This window comes from Capra hircus, chromosome 20 (assembly GCF_001704415.2).
Source record: "Capra hircus breed San Clemente chromosome 20, ASM170441v1, whole genome shotgun sequence".
Classification (NCBI taxonomy): domain Eukaryota; kingdom Metazoa; phylum Chordata; class Mammalia; order Artiodactyla; family Bovidae; genus Capra; species Capra hircus.
This window is the reverse complement of record NC_030827.1, coordinates 7,804,156-7,826,037: the sequence shown is the minus strand read 5'-3', so window position 1 is coordinate 7,826,037 and position 21,882 is coordinate 7,804,156. Positions and strand designations below refer to the sequence as shown.

The 21,882-nt window shown below is 38.4% G+C and overlaps 1 protein-coding gene across 5 annotated transcripts in view; it reads left to right on the top strand.

The window, feature by feature from the left end:
- The window catches only part of ARHGEF28 (Rho guanine nucleotide exchange factor 28), a 344,574-nt gene that overhangs the window by 226,982 nt on the left and 95,710 nt on the right, over nt 1–21,882 (top strand). For all 5 annotated transcript variants that reach the window (XM_018065570.1, XM_018065568.1, XM_018065569.1 and 2 more), the window contains 5 exons: nt 3,405–3,523; nt 8,045–8,379; nt 11,614–11,821; nt 15,849–15,960; nt 20,423–20,465. In XM_018065570.1, coding sequence (XP_017921059.1) covers nt 3,405–3,523; nt 8,045–8,379; nt 11,614–11,821; nt 15,849–15,960; nt 20,423–20,465 — 817 coding nt within the window. The remainder of the gene's footprint in view (nt 1–3,404; nt 3,524–8,044; nt 8,380–11,613; nt 11,822–15,848; nt 15,961–20,422; nt 20,466–21,882) is intronic.

The following is a 21,882-nucleotide window of genomic DNA, read 5'->3' as shown; positions in this document are numbered from 1 at the left end:
CAAAGGAAAATGATGAGTTAATCTACAAACAAGAACTAGAGTATATAATAATATAGGTGATAGGTAGACATGGCAAAATGGTGAATTTCATAGAGGAATGGCAAAAATATGGGAAATATTGGTCTGATATTTGCTAAGGGCTTCCCTGGTGGCTCAGTGGTAAAGAATCCACCTGCCAATGCAGGAGATGTGGGTTTGATTCCTGGGTTGGGAAGATCTCCTGGAAAAGGAAATGGCAACCCACTCTAGCATTCTGGCCTGGGAGATCCCATGGACAGAGGAGCCTGGCGGGCTATAGTCCACGGGGTCACAAAAGAGACAGACAGGACTTGGTGACTAAAGAACAATAACCTCTGCTATGGTTAATTGTATAGAGATCTGCGGTCTCTTCTGTATTTGTCTTGGAATTCAAAGTGTTCAGGTCTTCTGGGCAGAGGGCTGTTATGTATGATATGACTTGCATAGGAGACACTGAGGAAGTGCCATCATCAGGCACTACAGTATTTCTGCGAGAAAATATATGAATGCACAGTGGGATAAATAAAGATAAATACATGGCCCCAGTGGTTCAGCTCAGGTCACGAAATATGTTTTTGAACCAAACTTAAGAAAAAAAGTTTTGATTTTCAGAGATTTCTAGATTTCAGAATCACAGATAAGAGATTATAGATGTCTTTGTAAACAAATTACATTTTTTTCTAAAATACTGATCAAATTAATCATGTGGAAAACAAATTATACACCAACTTGGTCCAAGTAGCTCTGCTATCTTTAAGTTTGTTTTATTGCTGCGTGTCCCCTCTGTATGCGTTCTGATCTGCTTTATTGGGCCAGGTAGATGTGTTTGTGGAAGAAACATTGAATCCAAGTGACTTTATACCTGTGTATATGAAAACGGAAGTAGTTCTTGGTCCTGCTCATCCTTGAGATGTGAGGGTCAGTTTTGAACATAGGACTTGCTCCCTTGGTAATTAAGAACTTGAGTATTGGCTAAATGTCAATGCATTCACTGGCGCCAGACAATTTGGGGTAATATTTCATTTGGTTCTATGTTTTTAAGATAGAAAATCCATCAATTGTCTGCAACTGTTTAGTTGAGTGTAACGTTAGTTCTTAGATAGTTGTTATCAATGAAGTCTTAATTTAGTCATGATCAAAATATTTTAAAAGGGGCATGACCAGACTCCCCAGCCAGCTATTTTATAGTCTGTGAACTTAAGACATTGTAGAGCAGTTAAGCTGGATTAATTACAGCTCAGAGGGTCATGTTATTTATGATTGTTTTTTCAAACATTCTGGAAAATGATAAATGAGCAAATATTTTCTTCAGAACACATTGAGATTTGTCAGATTTTTGATTTATACCCTTTAGAACATGCTTTTTTTTGGTAATTAGCATGAAAATGTATAGTAATTGATCATAAAAATTATACTTAAGAAGTATTTATGGGTTTTGTATGTTATATTGCAGCTATTTAAATAATTTGATAAAACAAGACACTGTAGACATGAAGTTTTGCTTTTACATTGTATATTTCCTCAAGAAGCTTAATGAAATCTCACTTCACTATTCTGTAGGGTAGATGTATACTTAGATGTAGAATCTGAGGCCAGGGCCATTTGGCTCATACATATTTATATTTGAATTTTATCTTGTTGTCCAGGATTTTCCATGAAGAATAGAGTTTTTTTTTTTTTAAACTTCTGGTATATTAGTGCAACAGTTATTATGTTTTTTCATTTCTCAACTCACTCCCATGGGCTTACCTGGATTTTAAGTCATGACATAAATAAGATGGGTGGTAGGATTAGGGCCACTTCTGATGGAGCAGAGGCAGCACTAACCCTTTTGCACCCACTCAAGAAACCTTACTGGAATGTCAGTGAGGACGGCATTTGCTATGGCTGTAACTTTGAATCCACCTTATTAAAGTCATTTACAGGTATTAAGAATCTACTGTGAGTATAATACACTATGATTAGTATTAATAACCTTGTACCTCACACTGAACAAGTAAATCACCATTAATAATAACAAAATATCAAATATAACAGTGACAATATTTACTGAGCAATTGCTAAGTGCCAGGCATGTGTTAAGTGCTTCTCATGTCTGAACTCATTTAATCCTTATAACCACACTATGAAGAAAGCATGGTAATTATCTGCTTCTTTATGGATGAGGATACTTTGTAAATGTCTTTGGAGATCAAGTAAGTTAGCCAGAGTCACAAAAAATGAGGCATTCTGACTTGACAATGTTCTATTATCTTCAACTTTATCTTCCTCATATACGGCTTCCCTCATAGCTCAGTTGGTAAAGAATCCACCTGAAATGCAGAAGACCCCAGTTTGATCCTTGGGTCTCCTTGGAGAACAGAAAGGCTACCCACTCCAGTATTCTGGCCTGGAGAATTCCATGGACTGTATAGTCCATGGGGTCACAAAGAGTCGGACAGGACTCAGCAACTTTCACTCTTTATCTTCCTCACAAATACAGTAACATCTCGACTCTCTGAGACTCAACTGTGAGCGACTTTGACTGCTTGGAACAAACCTGAGAACATGGGAAGCAAGCAAAAACATTTCTGTAGTAAACACAGAAACAAAACTCTCGCTGTATGAGATTATACATATTCAGCAGGCAATGAACGGCTAGACTGTGTTCTATCCAGGGTCCTTTCGGAAAGGGTCTGGAGCCTGACTGCTTCAGTGGAATCCGAGGCTTCCAGTGTGATCACTAATGCTTCCATGCTATAAAGTGAAATGAGTTTTAGTTTAGTGTTAAGAACTGAAGACCAAAAACCCAATTGATTCTTACAAAAATCTTTCAAAAGAGACACAGATGTATAGAACAGTCTTTTAGACTGTGGGAGAGGGAGAGGGTGGGATGGTTTGGGAGAATGGCATTGAAACATGTATAATATCATATAAGAAACGAATCGCCAGTCTAGGTTCGATGCAGGATACAGGATGCTTAGGGCGGGTGCACTGGGATGACCCAGAGAGATGGTATGGGGAGGGAGGTGGGAGGGGGGTTCAGGATTGGGAACTCACGTACACCCGTGGTGGATTCATGTTGATGTATGGCAAAACCAATACAGTATTGTAAAGTAAAATAAAGTAAAATTTAAAAAAAATGAAAAAAAAATCTTTCATGGTTGGAAAGATAGTACTTGAAATGGGCATATATTTCTTTATCTGAAATGATTCACTCTTTACAAAGGTTTTAGCTAACAGAGGGTTTGGATGTAGAAGAGAAAATGCTTGCATTGTTGATCTTGTTATATGAAGACAGCAAAATGCCATCTTGATTTTTTTCTTGTGGTTTGGTTAAGATGGTAAAGCTTGACTGTAAAATAAATTCCTTCCATTTATTTGCCCTGTTTTCATTTTTTCTCTAGATCGTTCCTTTGATGCCCTCAAAAAATCTAAGCACCCCCCATTTCTTGCTGCTGGCCAGCTCTCTGACATGCTGAATGGTGGTGATGAAATCTACGCTAACTGCATGGTGATAGATCAGGTGAGGTATGAGTGCTGTCGCTCGGGGGATCTGTCCTCTTTTAAAAATGTGCGCATCTCAGAATGCCATTGCACATTGTTGTATCCGCAGAAAATTCCAGCCTGAGAGCAGCCCAGGTGATGTTGCTGTGGAGTCTCATCATACGATCTCTTGACGTAGGTCCTTCCTTGAGAACCCAGCACACCTTACCCTCCACCGAGAAGCACCATGGGAGGGGTCTTAGGGCACTGGCAAGGAGAAGAATGTGGGAACTTATCCATGGGGCCAAAACAGGAAATGACATTTGGGAGGCCAGTTTCTTCTCTGACCTGATTATGTAATATTTGTATTCAAATCCAGCAGACACTAATGAGCGAGAGCTTGATGCCAGCCCCATGTGAGACTGTCACATAAATTACTTGCTTAATCCTCATCACACACCTATTAGTGTGTGATTAGGATATAGAGCTTTAGTATTAAAACAGAATAGTGTCATGTTGCAGGGAAGCTGGAACCCTTTAGAATTCTCCACCCATTCCCTGATGTCTATCAGTTTGTGAGTTAAAACTCTTAGAGACAGATGGCTTGGATATGTATCTACTTAAGGATTTATTCTTTGTCCTTTCCTGTAGCTTGGTGATCCTCACATTTTAATATTTTTAAAATTAAAGTATAGTTAAAGATCTGAAAATTTCTGCATGCCCTAATTTATGGGAGATTTAAGGGATTCTCAAGAGTAATTTTGATAGCACATAATTTCTGCCTTATTTCCTCGTTTTAAAACCTGATCTCCACATAAGAGGCATTATGTATATGCTCACTGAACAGTGATCTATTTTGTCCTTTGGGGGTTGTTGTTGTTAGTACACATATATTGTACCCTATTGTATCTATTACTTATAGATATTTTTTTCTGATGTAAACTTTTTTTTTTCTGTCTAGTGGATGCTAATTTCTGCCCATTGGTTGAATGTCTCTTTCCTTTGGTTATGAGAAATTGTTACATTAAGTGCATAGTATAAATAGCATAGATTAGAATGATATTCAAAATGACAGAAAAACCAAAAAATTAGAATGGACATCAGCTCTCAACAACAAGTGTATTTCTTTTGGTGTAAAGCAGCTGAATGTCAGCCCTAGTTATAGAAATCTAGGATGAGACGCAGAGTTTAGAACAAAGTGGGAGTTCGGGGACATTCTTTTAAGATGCAAGGTGATTGGACTTACTGTGCTCTAGCAACATTCCAACTTTAATGGTTTCATTCTGTTGCCACATGTTCTCAGTGTTTAAATACATTTGTCATTATGTTTTCATTCTGTTCCCCAGTGAATATTGCAGTACCTCCGTTTACCTCCAGAAGCTAAAATTGTGCTTGACCCAACATTTGTGGGGACAGACTGTGTCTTTGCGTGTTGTAAGACACATTAAAAATGGAAAACTCTTCTAAACCAAAAATGAGGATAGGATATAACTTCTCTTTGGAAGTACTTTGAGTGAGAGAAGTTTTGCTTTAATAATGTGAAGCATACATCCAGAGAGAACTCAAGCAGCCTGATTGGTAAACTGAAATGAAGTAGAAGATTGCTGAATTTGTGCAGTGAAACAAAAATCAAAATCTGGCTAGAAGTCACATAGTTTCTTATATTGGTGCAGTGTAGTTTGTAGTATAATTACATCATTTGTTTTACTGTTCCTATGTCCATTTGAATAGCAAGGACAACATAAGGAGTCCAGATTCTGCATACTGAAAATAATTTTCTAGCAATATCTGGAAAGAATCTTACCTAATTTTCTTCATCTCCCTCAATCTGGCCTGGAAACCTGAAAAGACTGCTAGCTTATTTATGTACTGTTTTCCATGAATTTTCAAGGTTATCAAGCTACCTGATGAGGAAGCTCATGTGATATAAACTACTTTGAAAAAAATTTATTTGGACATTATTTCAAGCCTGTATAATTCAGTACAAAGAATTCTTGTAATACTCTTAATAAAAAAAAATCCCCCAATTTTACCATATTTTACTTCATGATTCTGAGTATGTATTTGTGTATGTGTATGTGTACTTGTAAATGCTTAAGATATGTATACAAATATTAACTTGTTTGAGAGTAAATTGAAAATATGGTGCCCTTTTACTCCTCAGTCTTTCATGGTGTATTTTCCTAAAAGCATGGGTATTCTCTTACTTAAGCCATATCGTTACCAAAATCAGGAAATCATCATCGACACACTACTATTAGCTGTTTATAGACATCATTCAATTTTAGCCAATTGTTCCAGTAATGTTCTTTGTAGCAAAAGAAAATTCACTAGCATGTCTTGCATTTAGTTGTGTCTCTTTAGCTTTCTTTAATCTGGGACGGTTCCTTAGTCTTTGTCTTTTATGATAATTTTGAAGAATACGTTCCAGGTTGTTTTGGGTGCTGCTCTCTTTGTTCTTACTGTTTTCTCACTCAGAAGCGATGCCCTTTGATGACCACCACTTCAGATCACCAGCACTTCCTTAGGGCAAGTGTTTTGATCCGCTGGGACTTAAAAAAAAAGACTGTTTATTTGGCTGAGTTGGGTCTTGGTTGGATCGTGCGAGCTCTCCCGTTGTGGCGCACAGAGTCTCTAGTTGTGATCTGGGCTCCTGGGCTTGGTTGCTCAGCAGCATGTGGGATCTTAGCTTCCTGATCGGGGATCGAACCTGTGTTCCCCTGCATCGGAGTCATAACCGCTGAACCAACAGGGAGGTCCCCAACTGGGGCTGTTTTTTCATACCATCCAGTGGAGGCAGTACTTTCTCTTCCTGGTGAAGATTTTAGATCAGTCTTTGACCCTCTGCTGACTCCCTCCCTTGAAGATTTTTCCAGACTGTCCTTTCCCTACCGCAAAGTCTCATGGCAAGAGTATGACAGGTTGCTGGCTGAGATTTGATGTTTAGTATTTCAGTTTAGTTCAGTCGCTCAGTCATGTCCAACTCTTTGCACCCCATGAACCGCAGTACACCAGGCGTCCCTGTCCATCACCAACTCCTAGAGTCCACCCAAACCCATGTCCATTGTGTCAGTGATACCATCCAACCATCTCATCCTCTGTCGTTGCCTTCTCCTCCTGCCCTCAGTCTTTCCCAGCAGTAGGGTCTTTTCACATGAGTCAGTTCTCTGCATCAGGTGGCCAAAGTATTGGCATTTCAGCTTCAACATCAGTCCTTCCAATGAACACCCAGGACTGATCTCCTTTAGGATGCACTGGTTGGATCTCCTTGCAGTCTAAGGGACTCTCAAGAGTCTTCTCCAACACCACAGTTCAAAAGCATCAATTCTTCGGCGCTCAACTTTCTTCACAGTCCAACTCTCACATCCATACGTGACCACAGGAAAAACCGTAGCCTTGACTAAATGGACCTTTGTTGGCAAAGTAATCTCTCTGCTTTTGAATATGCTATCTAGGTTGGTCATAACTTTCCTTCCAAGGAGTAAGAGTCTTTTAATTTCATGGCTGCAGTCACCGTCTACAGTGATTTTGGAGCCCCCCAAAATAAAGTCTGACACTGTTTCCGCTGTTTCCCCATCTATTTCCATGAAGTGATGGGACCAGATGCCATGATCTTCGTTTTCTGAATGTTGAGCTTTAAGCCAACTTTTTCACTCTCCTCTTTCACTTTCATCAAGAGGGTCTTTAGTTCTTCTTCACTTTCTGCCATAAGGGTGGTGTCATCTGCATATCTGAGGTTATTGATGTTTCTCCCAGCAATCTTGATTCCAGCTTGTGCTTCATCCAGCCCAGTGTTTCTCATGATGTACTCTGCATAGAAGTTAAATAAGCAGGGTGACAATATACAGCCTTGATGTACTCCTTTTCCTATTTGGAACCAGTCTGTTGTTGCATGTCCAGTTCTAACTATTGCTTTCTGACCTGCATACAGGTTTCTCAAGAGGCAGGTTAGGTGGTCTGGTATTCCCATCTCTATCAGAATTTTCCAGTTTATTGTGATCCACACAGTCAAAGGCTTTGGCATAGTCAATAAAGCAGAAATAGATGTTTTTCTGGAACTCTCTTGCTTAGTATTTACATGTAATTTAAAGTTTGGGGTATTTTCTGTCTTCTAGTTACACTAAACCCATGCATCTTATGTAGCTTTATTTGTTCTTTTTGTTTGGGAGACTCAGATTTATGCGGCTGCCAATAACTTGGTTTCCCAGGTTCCTATAAACTATTTTGTAAGCTAAAATGCCTACTCTTTAGTTTTTGTCTCAAGTGTTTAAAACATTTCCCCTAATTTTTAGTCAGTGGTTCATAAAATGTTAAAATCATAGTCAGTCTCTGGTTTTGTAATACAGTTTATAAAACACTTGGTCGTCTTCCTTTTGTGAATTATGGAAGTAAACAAAAGTATATCACGTAAGAATTCTTTTGCTTACATAAAGAAAAACAAGAACAGAAAACCCAAAAAAGATAGATAAGTTGGAGGGTCTTTAAATTGTGAAAACTGTATTCTTTGCTTAGCCAATCTTTCCTGCTTTTGCTCAGCAAATATTTTTCTTTCAACTACCAGGTTGGTGATCTGGACATTAACTATATTAACATAGAGGGAATCCCTGCGAATACCTGTCTTGAATCTATGGATTCTTCTCTGGGGCCTGAGAGCAGCAAAGCCATCCTTCCTGCTGAAGCCAGAGCCGGTACACACCCACCAAGTAAGGACACAGAAGTGACGTCACACACTGAAGCCAGTGCTGGCACACACCCACCAAGTAAGAGCACAGAAGTGACGTCACACACGGAAGCCCAAGCGCCTTTCGTATCATCTAGTTCATATGCTTCCAATTTGAATCTTTCTTTTGGTCCTCGAGGATTTGAAAAGGAGCAAAGTCGTCTAAAGAAAAGAAGGTAAAGTACTACATTCTAGAGAGAAAATGTAGAAAATGAAAGAACTTTGTAGCTGGACTTGGAAAATTCTATTTTCTTATTGTTATTGCCCCCCCACCATTTTTATTTCTACATCAAAATTTGCCTCCATTTAGGTTTTTATATTTCATGACTTGAAAGTAAGATACATAAGAAAACTGACAAAAATATAATAAAGGAAAACCACAATGAGATACCATTTAATACTTACTAGATAAGCAAAACTTTTATAAAGTGTAATAATGCCATATTTTGGTGAAAATGCATATGATAGAAACTCCTATATACAGTTGATATGAGTGAAAATTGTATAATAACTTTGGAAAATATTTTGGCATTTTCTTGTAAAGTTGGATGTGCATATATATTATGACCCAGCAGTGTTAGTTCTGTGTCCTGAAAGACATGTATAAGACTATTTATTGCAGTAGGAAATAACCCAAATGGTAGGGATGAAAAGATAAATTACACTATAGTTACATAATGGGATACTGTACGGTAGTAAAAGTGAATTAACTGTGACTACATCTACTTGCATAATCACATGCAACTTAGAAACATGAAGTAGAACAAAAAAGGAGCCACAAAATACTTCAGTTAGAGCTCACATTTATAAAATGCAAAAACAATCTGTTACTGTAGGGCATGTATAATGTGCTTAAGCAATAAGGAAAAACAAATGAGAATGAAGAAGATAAAAATCCCCCAATTTAAGATACTTGCTACATTGATAAGCATTGTAGGGAAAGGATAAAACAAGTGTGGCCAGTGTTTGTTTCAAGTTAAGTGGGCTGATGGGTGTTTATTTTATTTTTAATTTTTTATTGGTGTATAATTGTTTCTGCAATGTTGTTAATTTCTGCTGTGCAACAACATGAATCAGTTATGTGTACACACATCCCCTCCCCTTTGGACCTCCCTCTACTTCCCCATCATCCTACTCATCTAGGTCATCAAAGAGCAGCAAATTGAGGTGTTTGTTTTATTTTTATGCTCTTTGTTTTTATTTTTATGTTTGTTTTATTTTTATTTTTACCTGATGCGCTACAAGGTAACTTATAGTGACCGTACATATAATTTCTTGTAAAAATGTCCCTAGAACAGTCGTTCTATTGTGTATGATATGATCGTACATATTTCTATGTGTGTGTGCGTGTGTCCGAGACCCTGTGTCTTTGTCTTCGCTTCTTACCCATTCATCCTTTAGTCTATTTTCATGAGGGACTAGGCCCATTTTTACTGATTTCATTTTATCCTAGGGCTTCCCTGGTGGCTCAGATGGTAAAGAATCCGCCTGCAATGCAGAGACCTGGGTTCGGGCCCCAGGTTGGGAAGATCCCCTGGAGAGGAGCCTGGCGGGCTATAATTCATAGGCTTGCAGAGTTGGACACAACTGAGTGACTAAGCACGCATTTCTTTCCTTAGGTAGTGAGAACGAAGAGGATTCTCATGAGAGTGACAAATGAGAATGAAGAAGAGAAAAATGCCCAAATTTAAGATAATTGTTACGTTGAGTGGGCATTGTAGGGAAGGAATAAAACAATGATGTGGGCAGTGTTTGTTTCAAGTTGAACCTTAGACCTCTGATTATGTGTCCAGTTTTACATATAAGATTATGAATCAAAATAACAATAAAATAACACACATATGAGTATATATAAATATGTACCTGAGTGAATATTCCACAGGGACTTAATTGCTCAGAAAGGAGTGGTAAGCAGCAGTCACTGGGTGCTGATCACTGGGTTGCGCTGATAAACAACAGCTGGAGGTTAGAAACCTTTAACAGGTATCGGTACCAAGAGTGATGTCTAGTGGATAGATAATAAAAGATCTTCTCTAGATTTTTATTGTGTGAATTATAGTTTTAAAGATGCTTGTGTGGTCATGGCTGCAAATTAAACTGATGGGACATCAAAGTTGCTCTGCTTTGACACAAGAGACAAGGAAAATAACGAAATTTGAAGTCTGTTTCTGGTTCTATTTCAAAATCAAGATGATTTGTTGTGTTGTTACTAAAATTTTAGCTCCAGAAGTATAACAGCCAAAGAAAAACTACATTTAAAAAATACATTATATATTAACATGCCTATGGAAGTTCTCCAGAGAAGGCAATGGCAACCTACTCCAGTACTGGAAAATTTTCCAGTGCCTGGAAAATCCCATGGATGGAGCAGCCTGGTAGGCTGCAGTCCATGGGGGTCTTGAAGTCGGACACGACTGAGCGACTTCACTTTCACTTTTCACTTTCATGCATTGGAGAAGGAAATGGCAACCCACTCCAGTGTTCTTGCCTGGAGAATCCCAGAGACGGGGAACCCTGGTGGGCTGCCTATGGGGTCACACAGAGTCGGACACGACTGAAGCGACGCAGCAGCAGCAGCAGCAGTAGCAGCATGGAAGTTCTCAGCCTCAAAGCTTGAGTGGTTTAAAATTTAGATGGAATGGAAGGAGCTGGAAAGGTGCAAGATCAAATTCTTGCCTTTTAATTTTATGGTTATCAAAGTTAAATGAGGAAAGAAAAGCAGTAGGTTAGCAGCATCACCACCTGCTTCTGAAGTGGAGTTTTCATAGGAATCATTTTTTCAGATCTCTAAAATTGATAATTGAACAGGACATGTTTGGAACCTCACTTGACTTGTGCCTGACCCATTTCTTGTCACCAACTTTGGAATGAGATCTTCACACCTCTCCTTGTCTTAATGTGCTTCTGCCCTCCTGACTTGTCCAGGGGCAAAGGAAAGAAAGCCATGCTGCATTTTTCACATGTAAATTGCCCCAGAGCCTGCCCCCTCTCCACTAAACAGCTCAGTGGCTCTGTTTTGTCTGTGTTTTTAATATTTGAAGGGTAACTATTTGGGCCTTGTAATATTCAAACCCAGATCTCCTGCATTGCAGGCAGATTCTTTACCATCTGAGCCACCAGGGAAGCCCAATAATTATATTTACAAAACAGAAATAATGAAGATAGTACTAATCTGGAATGACTTTGCTAGGTTGAAATGTTCATTTGGGGAAACATAAAATCTCATTTAAGAAGATCTATTCAGGATGAGGGGAGAGAAAAAAATGATAGAAATCACAAGGGTGAATTTTGTTGGGTAGTGAATGAGAGCCCCTTGTAGCTGACACCAATAGAGAATCTGAATTCAGGGAGATAGAGAGCCATGCCTGTCTTACTTGATGACTTAGTTGTTTATTTGCTTTTTGCTGCAGTTCCAGCCTTGATGCCCTGGATGCTGACAGTGAAGGAGAGGGCCATTCGGAGCAGCTGCACAATTGCTACACTCCAGTGTGTCAGAGTTCCTCGAGAACTGGCATTACTAGCGGGGATGAATCGGACTCTTTTGAGACCAACACTGAATCAGATTTTAATATCTCCAGGACGGAATCATTTTCTTTATCAAGTAGTCTGCAGCTGAAGGTATTCTTACTAGTATTCATTTGGTTTATTAAAAGCCTGGAAAGTATCTTGTCTAAATCTGCTCATTTCTGAAAGACAAATTATGTTTATAGTAACACGTGTGAACGTTTTTTTAATTGAAGACCCATGAACTTCATGAGTCTGTCTTCTTACTCTCTCACATTCTAATGTGTCTAGTCCTTACGTACAGTGGCTGACTTGTTTCCACGAATCCCCACCAACGCAGATCATCTTTCATGGTTTTGGAAAATGTTACCATTTTATACAGCGCTTTCTGTCATCATCCCTTAAGCAGTGGGAGGAATGCTGGTAGTATGAAGTGAGTTTAAATGACCAAGCTTTTTTGCACACATAAAATTTTACTTGGTGCTGGAGATGAGGTAAATAATGTTGCCAAGGCAGAGGTAACATTTGTTGAGCTGCATGAACTCATTTGGAATACCATAGCCTCTGTTAGTTTTTCCACAGGAGACAGCTTTTGTGTCTTTTTTCACACTGGAGTTTCATTTCATTGTGGTTTCTTGAAATGACTAAACTTTTCCAGTCTTACAGGGAAGCCCGTTTCTGTTTGGACCTATGTTTTCTGTTTTATTTCTGTTGTCCACTTGTTTTCTTTTTAAATTGAGTTTACTACTGTAAATGCAATGTGTCTGAGTAAAACACTGTAAAATGACATGTGCTGTGCTTTAACATCTCATCGCAAACACATGGTGGTTATGATTGTTTTATTTTTATAGTATGCTCTACAATATGCAAAACATGCTTCATGTATGCACAAAACAGAATTTTCTTGTAACTCATCTGGGATATAAAGTGGTATTTTCATTTTAATTTTTGATCTGTTAAAGTTCTACAGAGATTAGATGTCCACATTGCCCAAAGCTTGGTGATAGAGTCAGATCTAGGCCTTCTGACCCTAGAACCTGAATCCTCTACCCTCAGCTCTGAGGTCTGTAGAGCTATTATCATCTTCTGAAACTAAAGATCATGTGATATTTTTGGATAATAAGAATTAGATATGGTTATTCATGTAGCTATTTCTCAGACTTGTAATGTGAATGGAACTGTGAAAAACTCATCATTACTTAGAAGGAAAAGTAATTCTCTGTGAAATAGTTCTATACTGTTCACTTTTAAGAAGAATCTGTCCTATAAATTATGGCTTGCCTTGCCTTTGTAATTACCCTGTATAACTTTTTGCCAAGGAATTCTGGATGGTTTTCAAATTCCTATTGTTAGGAAAAATGATTACCATGCATGACTTCAGTGCAGAGGATGGCACTTGGCTAGGGCCCTTTCTGGCCAACTCACTGTTAGGGGATAACTTAGGTTGGCCTTTTGGACCACCAGGCCCACTGGGTCTTTCCCAATAAGAAAGTCATGGAGCCATGGGTCAAGGCCATCCAAAGCAAGGTTAGGCTTCTATTTTCAACTTTCCTCCAGGCTCTTCAACTAAACCACGAGCCTAAGGCAACCGTGTGCTTTTACTTATGGAGAACAAAAGAAAATAGTGCTTCTAAAGGGCTGTTGCTGATGCCTTAATTTTAGTAATACATTTTGCAGCACTTTCTTTTACCTCTAACCTTAAGTGGTATCTTAATAGTTAATGGGAGATGAGCATCAGTCCTAAGTCCACATGGTCTCTGTTGGATGGGTTTGGGTGCTGTAAACGGCTTTAGTGACATTCTGTTGCATATTCATGTAAGATTTCTAGAACATGCCAGAAAAACATGTTTTTTTTTATCTTGCCTTCTTGCACTTTCACATATGTTGCCAAAATAATGATAGAAATAATGGGTGGTTGGGCAAACAGGAAGAAAACAGCAGGTCACTTAAAAGGGGTAAATTTAAACTATATAAATCAGTGATAATTCAAACAAAATCTCAGGAAGTGCCGAATGGAAGATCTGTTAAAGATGAGCAAAGACTAGAAGGATTTGTATAATGCTCGGATGCATTCTTTTTTGGAGGCTGCAGCTAATATTACAAATAGCCTTTGTGTGTTAGTCACTCAGTCATGTCCGATTCTGTGATCTCATGGACTGTAGCCCACCAGGCTCCTCTGTCTGTGGAATTCTGCAGGCAAGAATACTGGAGTGGGTAGCCATTCTCTTCTCCAGAGGATCTTCCCAACCCAGGGATCAAACCCTGGTTTTCTGCATGGTAGGCAGATTCTTTGCCATATGAGCTACCAGGGAAGCCCTCAGGAAATAGCCATTAACTTTTTTTTTTTAAATTTTAAAATCTTTAATTCTTACAGGCATTCCCAAACATGAACCCACCTCCTACCTCCCTCCCCATTACATCTCTGTGGGTCATCCCCATGCACCAGCCCCAAGCATGCTGTATCCTGCGTCAGACATAGACTGGCGATTCAATTCTTACATGATAGTATACATGTTAGAATGCCATTCTCCCAAATCATCCCACCCTCTCCCTCTGAGTCCAAAAGTCCGTTATACACATCTGTGTCTTTTTTCCTGTCTTGCATACAGGGTCGTCATTGCCATCTTTCTAAAGTCCATATATATGTGTTAGTATACTGTATTGGTGTTTTTCTTTCTGGCTTACTTCACTCTGTATAATCGGCTCCAGTTTCATCCATCTCATCAGAACTGATTCAAATGAATTCTTTTTAACGGCTGAGTAATACTCCATTGTGTATATGTACCACAGCTTTCTTATCCATTCATCTGCTGATGGACATCTAGGTTCTTTCCATGTCCTGGCTATTATAAACAGTGCTGCGGTGAACATTGGGGTACATGTGTCTCTTTGAATTCTGGTTTCCTCGGTGTGTATGCCCAGCAGTGGGATTGCTGGGTCATACGGTATGTCTATTTGCAATTTTTTAAGGAATCTCCACACTGTTCTCCATAGTGGCTGTACTACTTTGCATTCCCACCAACAGTGTAGGAGGGTTCCCATTTCTCCACACCCTCTCCAGCATTTATTGCTTGCAGATTTTTGGATCGCAGCCATTCTGACTGGTGTGAAGTGGTACCTCATTGTAGTTTTGATTTGCATTTCTCTAATAATGAGTGATGTTGAGCATCTTTTCATGTGTTTGTTAGCCATCCGTATGTCTTCTTTGGAGAAATGTCTATTTAGTTCTTTGGCCCATTTTTTGATTGGATCATTTATTTTTCTGGAATTGAGCTGCATAAGTTGCTTGTATATTTTTGAGATTAGTTGTTTGTCAGTTGCTTCATTTGCTATTATTTTCTCCCATTCAGAAGGCTATCTTTTCACCTTGCTTATATTTTCCTTTGTTGTGCAGAAGCTTTTAATTTTAATTAGATCCCATTTGTAAAAGAATGAAACTACATCACTTTCTAACACCCTACACAAAAATAAACTCAAAATGGATTAAAGATCTAAATGTAAGACCAGAAACTATAAAACTCCTAGAGGAGAACATAGGAAAAACACTCTCAGACATAAATCATAGCAGGATCCTCTATGATCCACCTCCCAGAAATCTGGAAATGAAAGCAAAAATAAACAAATGGGATCTAATTAAAATTAAAAGCCATTAACTTTTAAAAACATAATTTTAGGTGACTGTTTCTCTACCTTCTAATAATTGTTATATATATAGATCTCAGTTCATATGGAATTTTGCTTAAATGCTACAATTTAAAATTATAAAAATAAATGACAACTCAGGTCAAAAACCAGTCAGATTTGTTGAATATGCAGAGAAAATCACGTGACTTTATTTTTCACTTTTAACCAACATGGTTAGAATGTCATACTTGTATCCTAAGTATATCCTATATACTTGTATAAAGTGTATAGGAACTATTCCCAGAGCTCAAGTTTACGAAAGCATTCAAAAAACAATAGCATGTTTTAGAGTTGTGAGTGAGAGACAAACAGAAACAAATCATTAATAAGATTATATCAGAAATATTCAAGTTGAATCATTTTTGTAAAGGTCCTGATTTAGTATCATTGATAATGAGTGCATACTTTCAAATCTTCTATAGAATTTTAAAAAAAGCTTTGTTATGATTTCTTTTAGGAATCATTGTTTTCTGGAATCCGTTCACGTTCGTATTCCTGCTCATCACCCAAAATTTCTTTAGGAAAAACTCGATTGATCCGTGATTTTACAGTGTGTAATTCAGTTGAAGGTAAGCGTTATTTACCATTTGGCTGTGAAAGCATTCTTTTCCAGAGTGGATTTTCAGCTAGTAAAAGTACATAAAACATATGAGAGGAGCAGGCAAGTATTCTAAATTTCATTTTCACTATTGAGTTTTCTAAACTTAGCAAAACCCTCAGTTCACTGGATATCACATAAAGCATAAATTTTATTTTGATGAAATCACAAATATGTACACACCTCTCTGCTGCCTTATTTTTTTAATAAAATGTTTTCCTCAAAGGCAGTGTAAACTAGAATTTATTCTAGGTTCCTTATTGTGAGGACTTTAGAGAATTTTATTTAAGTAAATTAGTGCTGAAATAACCCTCCCCAGAGGCAAAGCATTGCAAAATGGATTATCTTCATTTCTTTATTTAATAAGGAACTTTAGCAAGTAAAAATAACAGAACATACTTGAAACACAAATAGGTATATCTCAAACAGTATTTTTTGTGGCCTATGTAAACAATTATAAACTTTTATACAATCAAATTTTAATTAAAATACAGTATACCTACAGAGAATTGATGCTTTTGAACTGTGGTGTTGGAGAAGACTCTTGAGAGTCCCTTGGACTGCAAGGAGATCAAACCAGTCCATCCTAAGGGAAATCAGTCCTTAATATTCATTGGAAGGACTGATCCTGAAGCTGAAACTCCAATACTTTGGCCACCTGATGCCAAGAGCTGAGTCATTGGAAAAGACCCTGATGCTGGGAAAGATTGAAGGTGGGAGGAGAAGGGGACGACAGATGAGATGGTTGGATGGCATCACCGACTTGATGGACATGAGTTTGAGCAAGCTCCAGGAGTTGGTTATGGACAGGGAGGCCTGGCGTGCTGCAGTCCATGGGGTTGCAAAAAGTCGGCCATGACTAAGTGACTGAACTGAACTGAACTGATACAGAAAGAAGCGCATATTATAAGCATGTAGCTTGATGAATTTTCAAAAGTGAATTCAGATCAATAAGTAGAATAGTTGTAGGCAACTCAGGGCTGCCCTTGTAGTCCCTCTTAGCTACTACCCCAATTGTTAGCTTAATTCTGCAGTGTGATTATTTAATACTTCCTGTTTATAGTGTATTATGTAATAATTACATTTAAAGGTGTTATTTGGAAGTATTAATGTCAGTCTATAGTTCAGTTCAGTTCAGTCGCTCAGTCGTGTCCGACTCTTTGCGACCCCATGAATTGCAGCACGCCAGGCCTCCCTGTCCATCACCAACTCCCGGAGTTCACTCAGACTCATGTCCATTGAGTCAGTGATGCCATCCAGCCATCTCATCCTCTGTCGTCCCCTTCTCCTCCTGCCCTCAATCCCTCCCAGCATCAAAGTCTTTTCCAATGAGTCAACTCTTGGCATGAGGTGGCCAAAGTACTGGAGTTTCAGCTTTAGCATCATTCCTTCCAAAGAAATCCCAGGGTTGCTCTCCTTCAGAATGGACTTGTTGGTAGTGTATAGTATTATTACAATTTTTTTGTCAGTATATCAGATAATGCCTTTTTTTGGTTTATTATCCTTTAGAGTCTTAGAGGACTCAGGAAGCAAGAGATGTGCTTAAGTATTCTCATATTTGGAATATTTAAAATAGAACTTATTTTACTCCTTTTTTCTTTCCTTTTTTCTTATTCTTGCTTTGTTGCATTGCCATTATTTTGCATTTTTATGCTATGTGGAGCAATATTGAAAGCATAATCTTTATGCTTGGACTTGCCATTCTGAAGCAATGACTCATGAATGGAGATGTTCAATCAATATTTGCTGAATGAATATACTAGACAAAATGCATAAAATACAAAACAAATGCTGCAAGGCATTTTTTTTTTTCCTTTTTCTTCCTGGGATGTCTTTTTTGAAGAAGAGAAAACAACACTGATACAAGTGTCAGTTTTTATTTTTAGAATGAAAAGATGGAGAGAAAGGACTAAGAAAAAGCAAGGATACAACTACCTTGAGGGGACAGGAGTAGAAGGCGGATTGAATTTGCCCTGGATTTTTTTTTAATACCATAAGTCTTTCTAGGATCTCCAGGTCCCCCTGACCTTAGCTTAGGTTGGGATTCCTTTTAATGGCTGCTTTGATACCTTTTCACTGATAGTCTTAGAGATGGCGAATTAACTTTGTGCTGTAACTATTTGGAAAACACTTAAGTTTTCTGTGCATTGTGCAAAATGGTACCTTTGGCTTTTTGTCTCTAGTATCTCTGATTGTTAAATTCTGACAGTTACGATGTTTAAAATCTCAGATGACTGAGAGAAAAATTGAAGTTTGTAAGGCAAAGAGCCCTGTTTTATGAGTTCTTTAATGAATAAGGAATGGTATTTTTGCTTTACATACATTCCTTAAATCTTTGCATTTGAATTAGAAAGAATAAGAAACTGTAATTAATTCCCTGTTTTCTTCTGTGAATAAAAGCTTGTCTTTAGACAGTGTATTTAAAAATAGGGCAGTTGAATGAAGTTTGATACTCTCCAGAGGTAAGAATCACAAACAGGCAATTTAGGTTGAGGTTACACACTAAATGTACAAAGATGCCAATGAATATTCTTCTATGGTAGCAAACATTTGGGTTAATAACATTTAGGTCAGTCAAAATCATAGGACTGCAAAGAGTAAATTAACTCTTAAGGAAAAAGAAATAATTTTAACTCTGTGTGTGTGTGTGTGTGTGTGTGTGTGTGTGTGTGTGTGTGTGTGTGAAAGCTTGACGGATTCAAAGATGTGTTCTAATGTTTCATTGTTCAGTCTGCTTAATCAGAGGTAAATTGACATTTGTGTTCTTATAAATTCTCAATCAATGAGCTTTGAGTAGCTCTAAATTTTTTTGTATTTGAGCAGAGTGCAAGTTTCCTTTTCCTCAGTAGAAAACTCCTGTACATGAGCTATAATATAGATATACAAAGATAGGATGGTCTTTCAGTCTTTTTTATACTTATTTGTAATGTTCTGTCTTCCTTATCATTTCCAAAGTGTTACTTATGATAATTTCTCATGCTTCTTTATTTTTTTTTGTTCTGTTTTTTTGAGTCCAGAGTACAGTGGTGGCAACTTTATTATTTAATGCTTTATACATGAAACAAAATTCACTATAATTCCCTTTGGTAGTTCATGGGTTTAGATAAAAAGGAATATTCTCAATGTTGAAATGACAATTACAGCATCACTAAGACAGACAAAAGTGCTCTACATTTAAGAATTTGAGGAGTGAAGTGAGTGTACTTTTGAACATTATTGTGCTCTGATGGATGGAATCCTGTTAGACTTTGTCCAGTTGCCTGAGTCTGATTCCGTTACTTTATTAGCTTGATTATTTTGGCTATATGGCTTATTCTCCTGACATCTCAGTCTGTGTACAATAAGAATAATGCTTTCTGCCCATGACTTAATTTGCAGAATATTTAATGGGAAGAAAATAAAAGTCTTCAGATTCTTCATAGTAGTTTTTCTACTACCTACAAGATAGTCTTGGGTTCAGCACTGGAATTTCACATCTCAGAGGACATGTTTTTCTTAGTTTTCCTCCATGTCCATCTGGCCCGTTTCCCTTTGCAACCTCGCTGTCCCTCTTCACTCTCCCGGATGGAAAAGGGCCTGTCTCTGGCGTGTGGATTGCGCTCCACAGCAGGCCACCCCTCCTTCAGTCTCTCTCAGTGTGTGCGTCCGTGTCTCTGCTCCATCCCTGTAGTAGATACTCCAGCTGGGCAAATAAGCTGGTGCTAAGCTGCTTGCAGGAATCTCCCCTTTCTACTCTCCCACCCCCAAGCCTGGTGGGGGAGGGACTCTCCCCTTCCCATAAGCCGCAAAGCACATCTCCAAACTGACTGCTCTGTGAAGGCATTACAGGTATATTAAAACAGACTCTCCCGTAGGCTGGCTTTCAAGACTTTTCTTTTAAACTTTGTGAAAAAGCCACTAAGATATTTATTGATTCTGTATTATGTTGGGAAACGAGTGGTAAGAATAAGGAATGGATAGGAGGGAAATTTGGGGGAGAATGGATATGTATATGTATGGCTGAGTCCCTTTGCTATCTACCTGAACTATCACAACATTGTTAATTGATGTGTTCCAGTATAAAATAAAAAGTTTTTTTTTTTTTTTTAAAGAATAGGGGATGAAGCCCTAGTGAGAGATACTGAGAAAGATAGAACTGGTTTCCCATCCTTCTGAAAATGTCTGCTGCCCCATGCTGATGCTAACTTAGTTCATAAAATCATTAAATGTTGTCATGTTTTGGCCTCTTCTCCATTTTCTCCAAATTAGGGAAAGTGATAAAGATATCTGGAGCAGTGCCCTAGTTATACAGAATAACTTGTTTTCTTGTTATTTGTTAACTAGTGGTATGTATAATGATAACGTAGAGTTGAATGCATTATGTGCACTTCAGACTAACACATGACTGCTCGTTCGTCTGCCTTCTTTTCATTTTATTATTCTGTGTCTTGTAGAGCAAAGAGCTTACAGCTTGCCGGAGCCACCAAGAGAAAACAGGTATTTTAACTCTTTCAGATTTCCTGAGGCACTGTTTGATCCATCTCTGGAAATGTTTAGCCATCGTTTTCGATACCTGTTCAGTAGTTTGTGAGAGGTTTTGCATAAAGAGCCTGCTTGAGATTTTGCTCCCTTTGTGATCTGTGTGGGTGTACGCGTGCCAGCTGCTCCTTTCAGCCCCTGGATGAGCAGGGCTCAGGACTGGGGACACAGTAGGCTGGGGTTATTTTCAAAGCCAAACACGTCCACGCACAGGACCATGGGGAGCAGTGTGAGACCACCTAGTTTGGAAAGGCATCAGGTTCTCACGAGGTCTGTCCGCCACAACAGGAAGACTGCTGTGTGATAACAGGCCCCCGGTGCCAGCTACAGAAAGTGCCCAACATCCCTGCTGTCTGTTATCATGGAGTGTTGTTTAGAAGTGTTAAGTTTGAAACAAAGAATAAGTGATACAGAAAACGCTTTGAACATTATCAACTTTCTGATTAATGTGCAGATTTGAAAGCTGTATGCCCTAAGCTGCTCTTTCCCCTAGAAGGTTAAACTGTCCTTGGAGTTAACCTTGGGCAGCCGATGAGCCAGCAGACTGGACCGCTGTGTTCTGTGGGTCTTGAGAAACTAACCATGAGTCACGCTGTGAAATAGCCTTGGGGTTATGTCAGACATGGCACAAATGTTTGACTTTGAGAGACCATATGAGAAGGAAGAAAATAGTTTTAATTTGGGTGCTATTAATGCTCAAACTCTGAGATCTTTTACTATATAGATCAGAATGGACTATTTTGCTTTACATGTTGGACTGTAAGTATGAAGAAGAAAAAGAAATCTCCTTTGTTCCTTTCTTCTTTTTTGGAAACCAGAATAGAAATTTTGAAACAGAGACAGACCTAGAATGCCATTTAAGCATAGGCCGATGAGGATGGCGTCAGGACAGTGACGATGATGACAGTAGAGAGCAATAACTGTTGTTGGGCGTTTTCATGTGCCTAACACCATTTTAGATGATTTGCGTTTATTACTTATTTAAATTATTTACTGACTGCTTCTGGAATTTGTTCATCATCCTGGTCATCCTTGTGATTAGCAGTCTTCTCCTTGCCATCTTTTTAACAATTGAAGAAGTAATGGACTGATTGTAAAGTTTTTTTTTTTAAATCAAAAATATTTTCCATCAGGAGAGGAATTTAAGACTGAGAGAGCCAATGTCAGAGTCAGTTAAGTACTGACTTATAAAATGTGTTAGCTTGAATAGAGACACAGACAGAACAGACTCATGGACATGGGGCAGCAGGGAGGAAAGAGAAGGTGAGATGTATGGAGAAAGTAACATGGAAACTTACATAATCATATGTAAAATAGATCGCCAGTGGGAATTTGCTTTATGACTCAGGGAACTCAAATCAGAGTTCAGTTAACA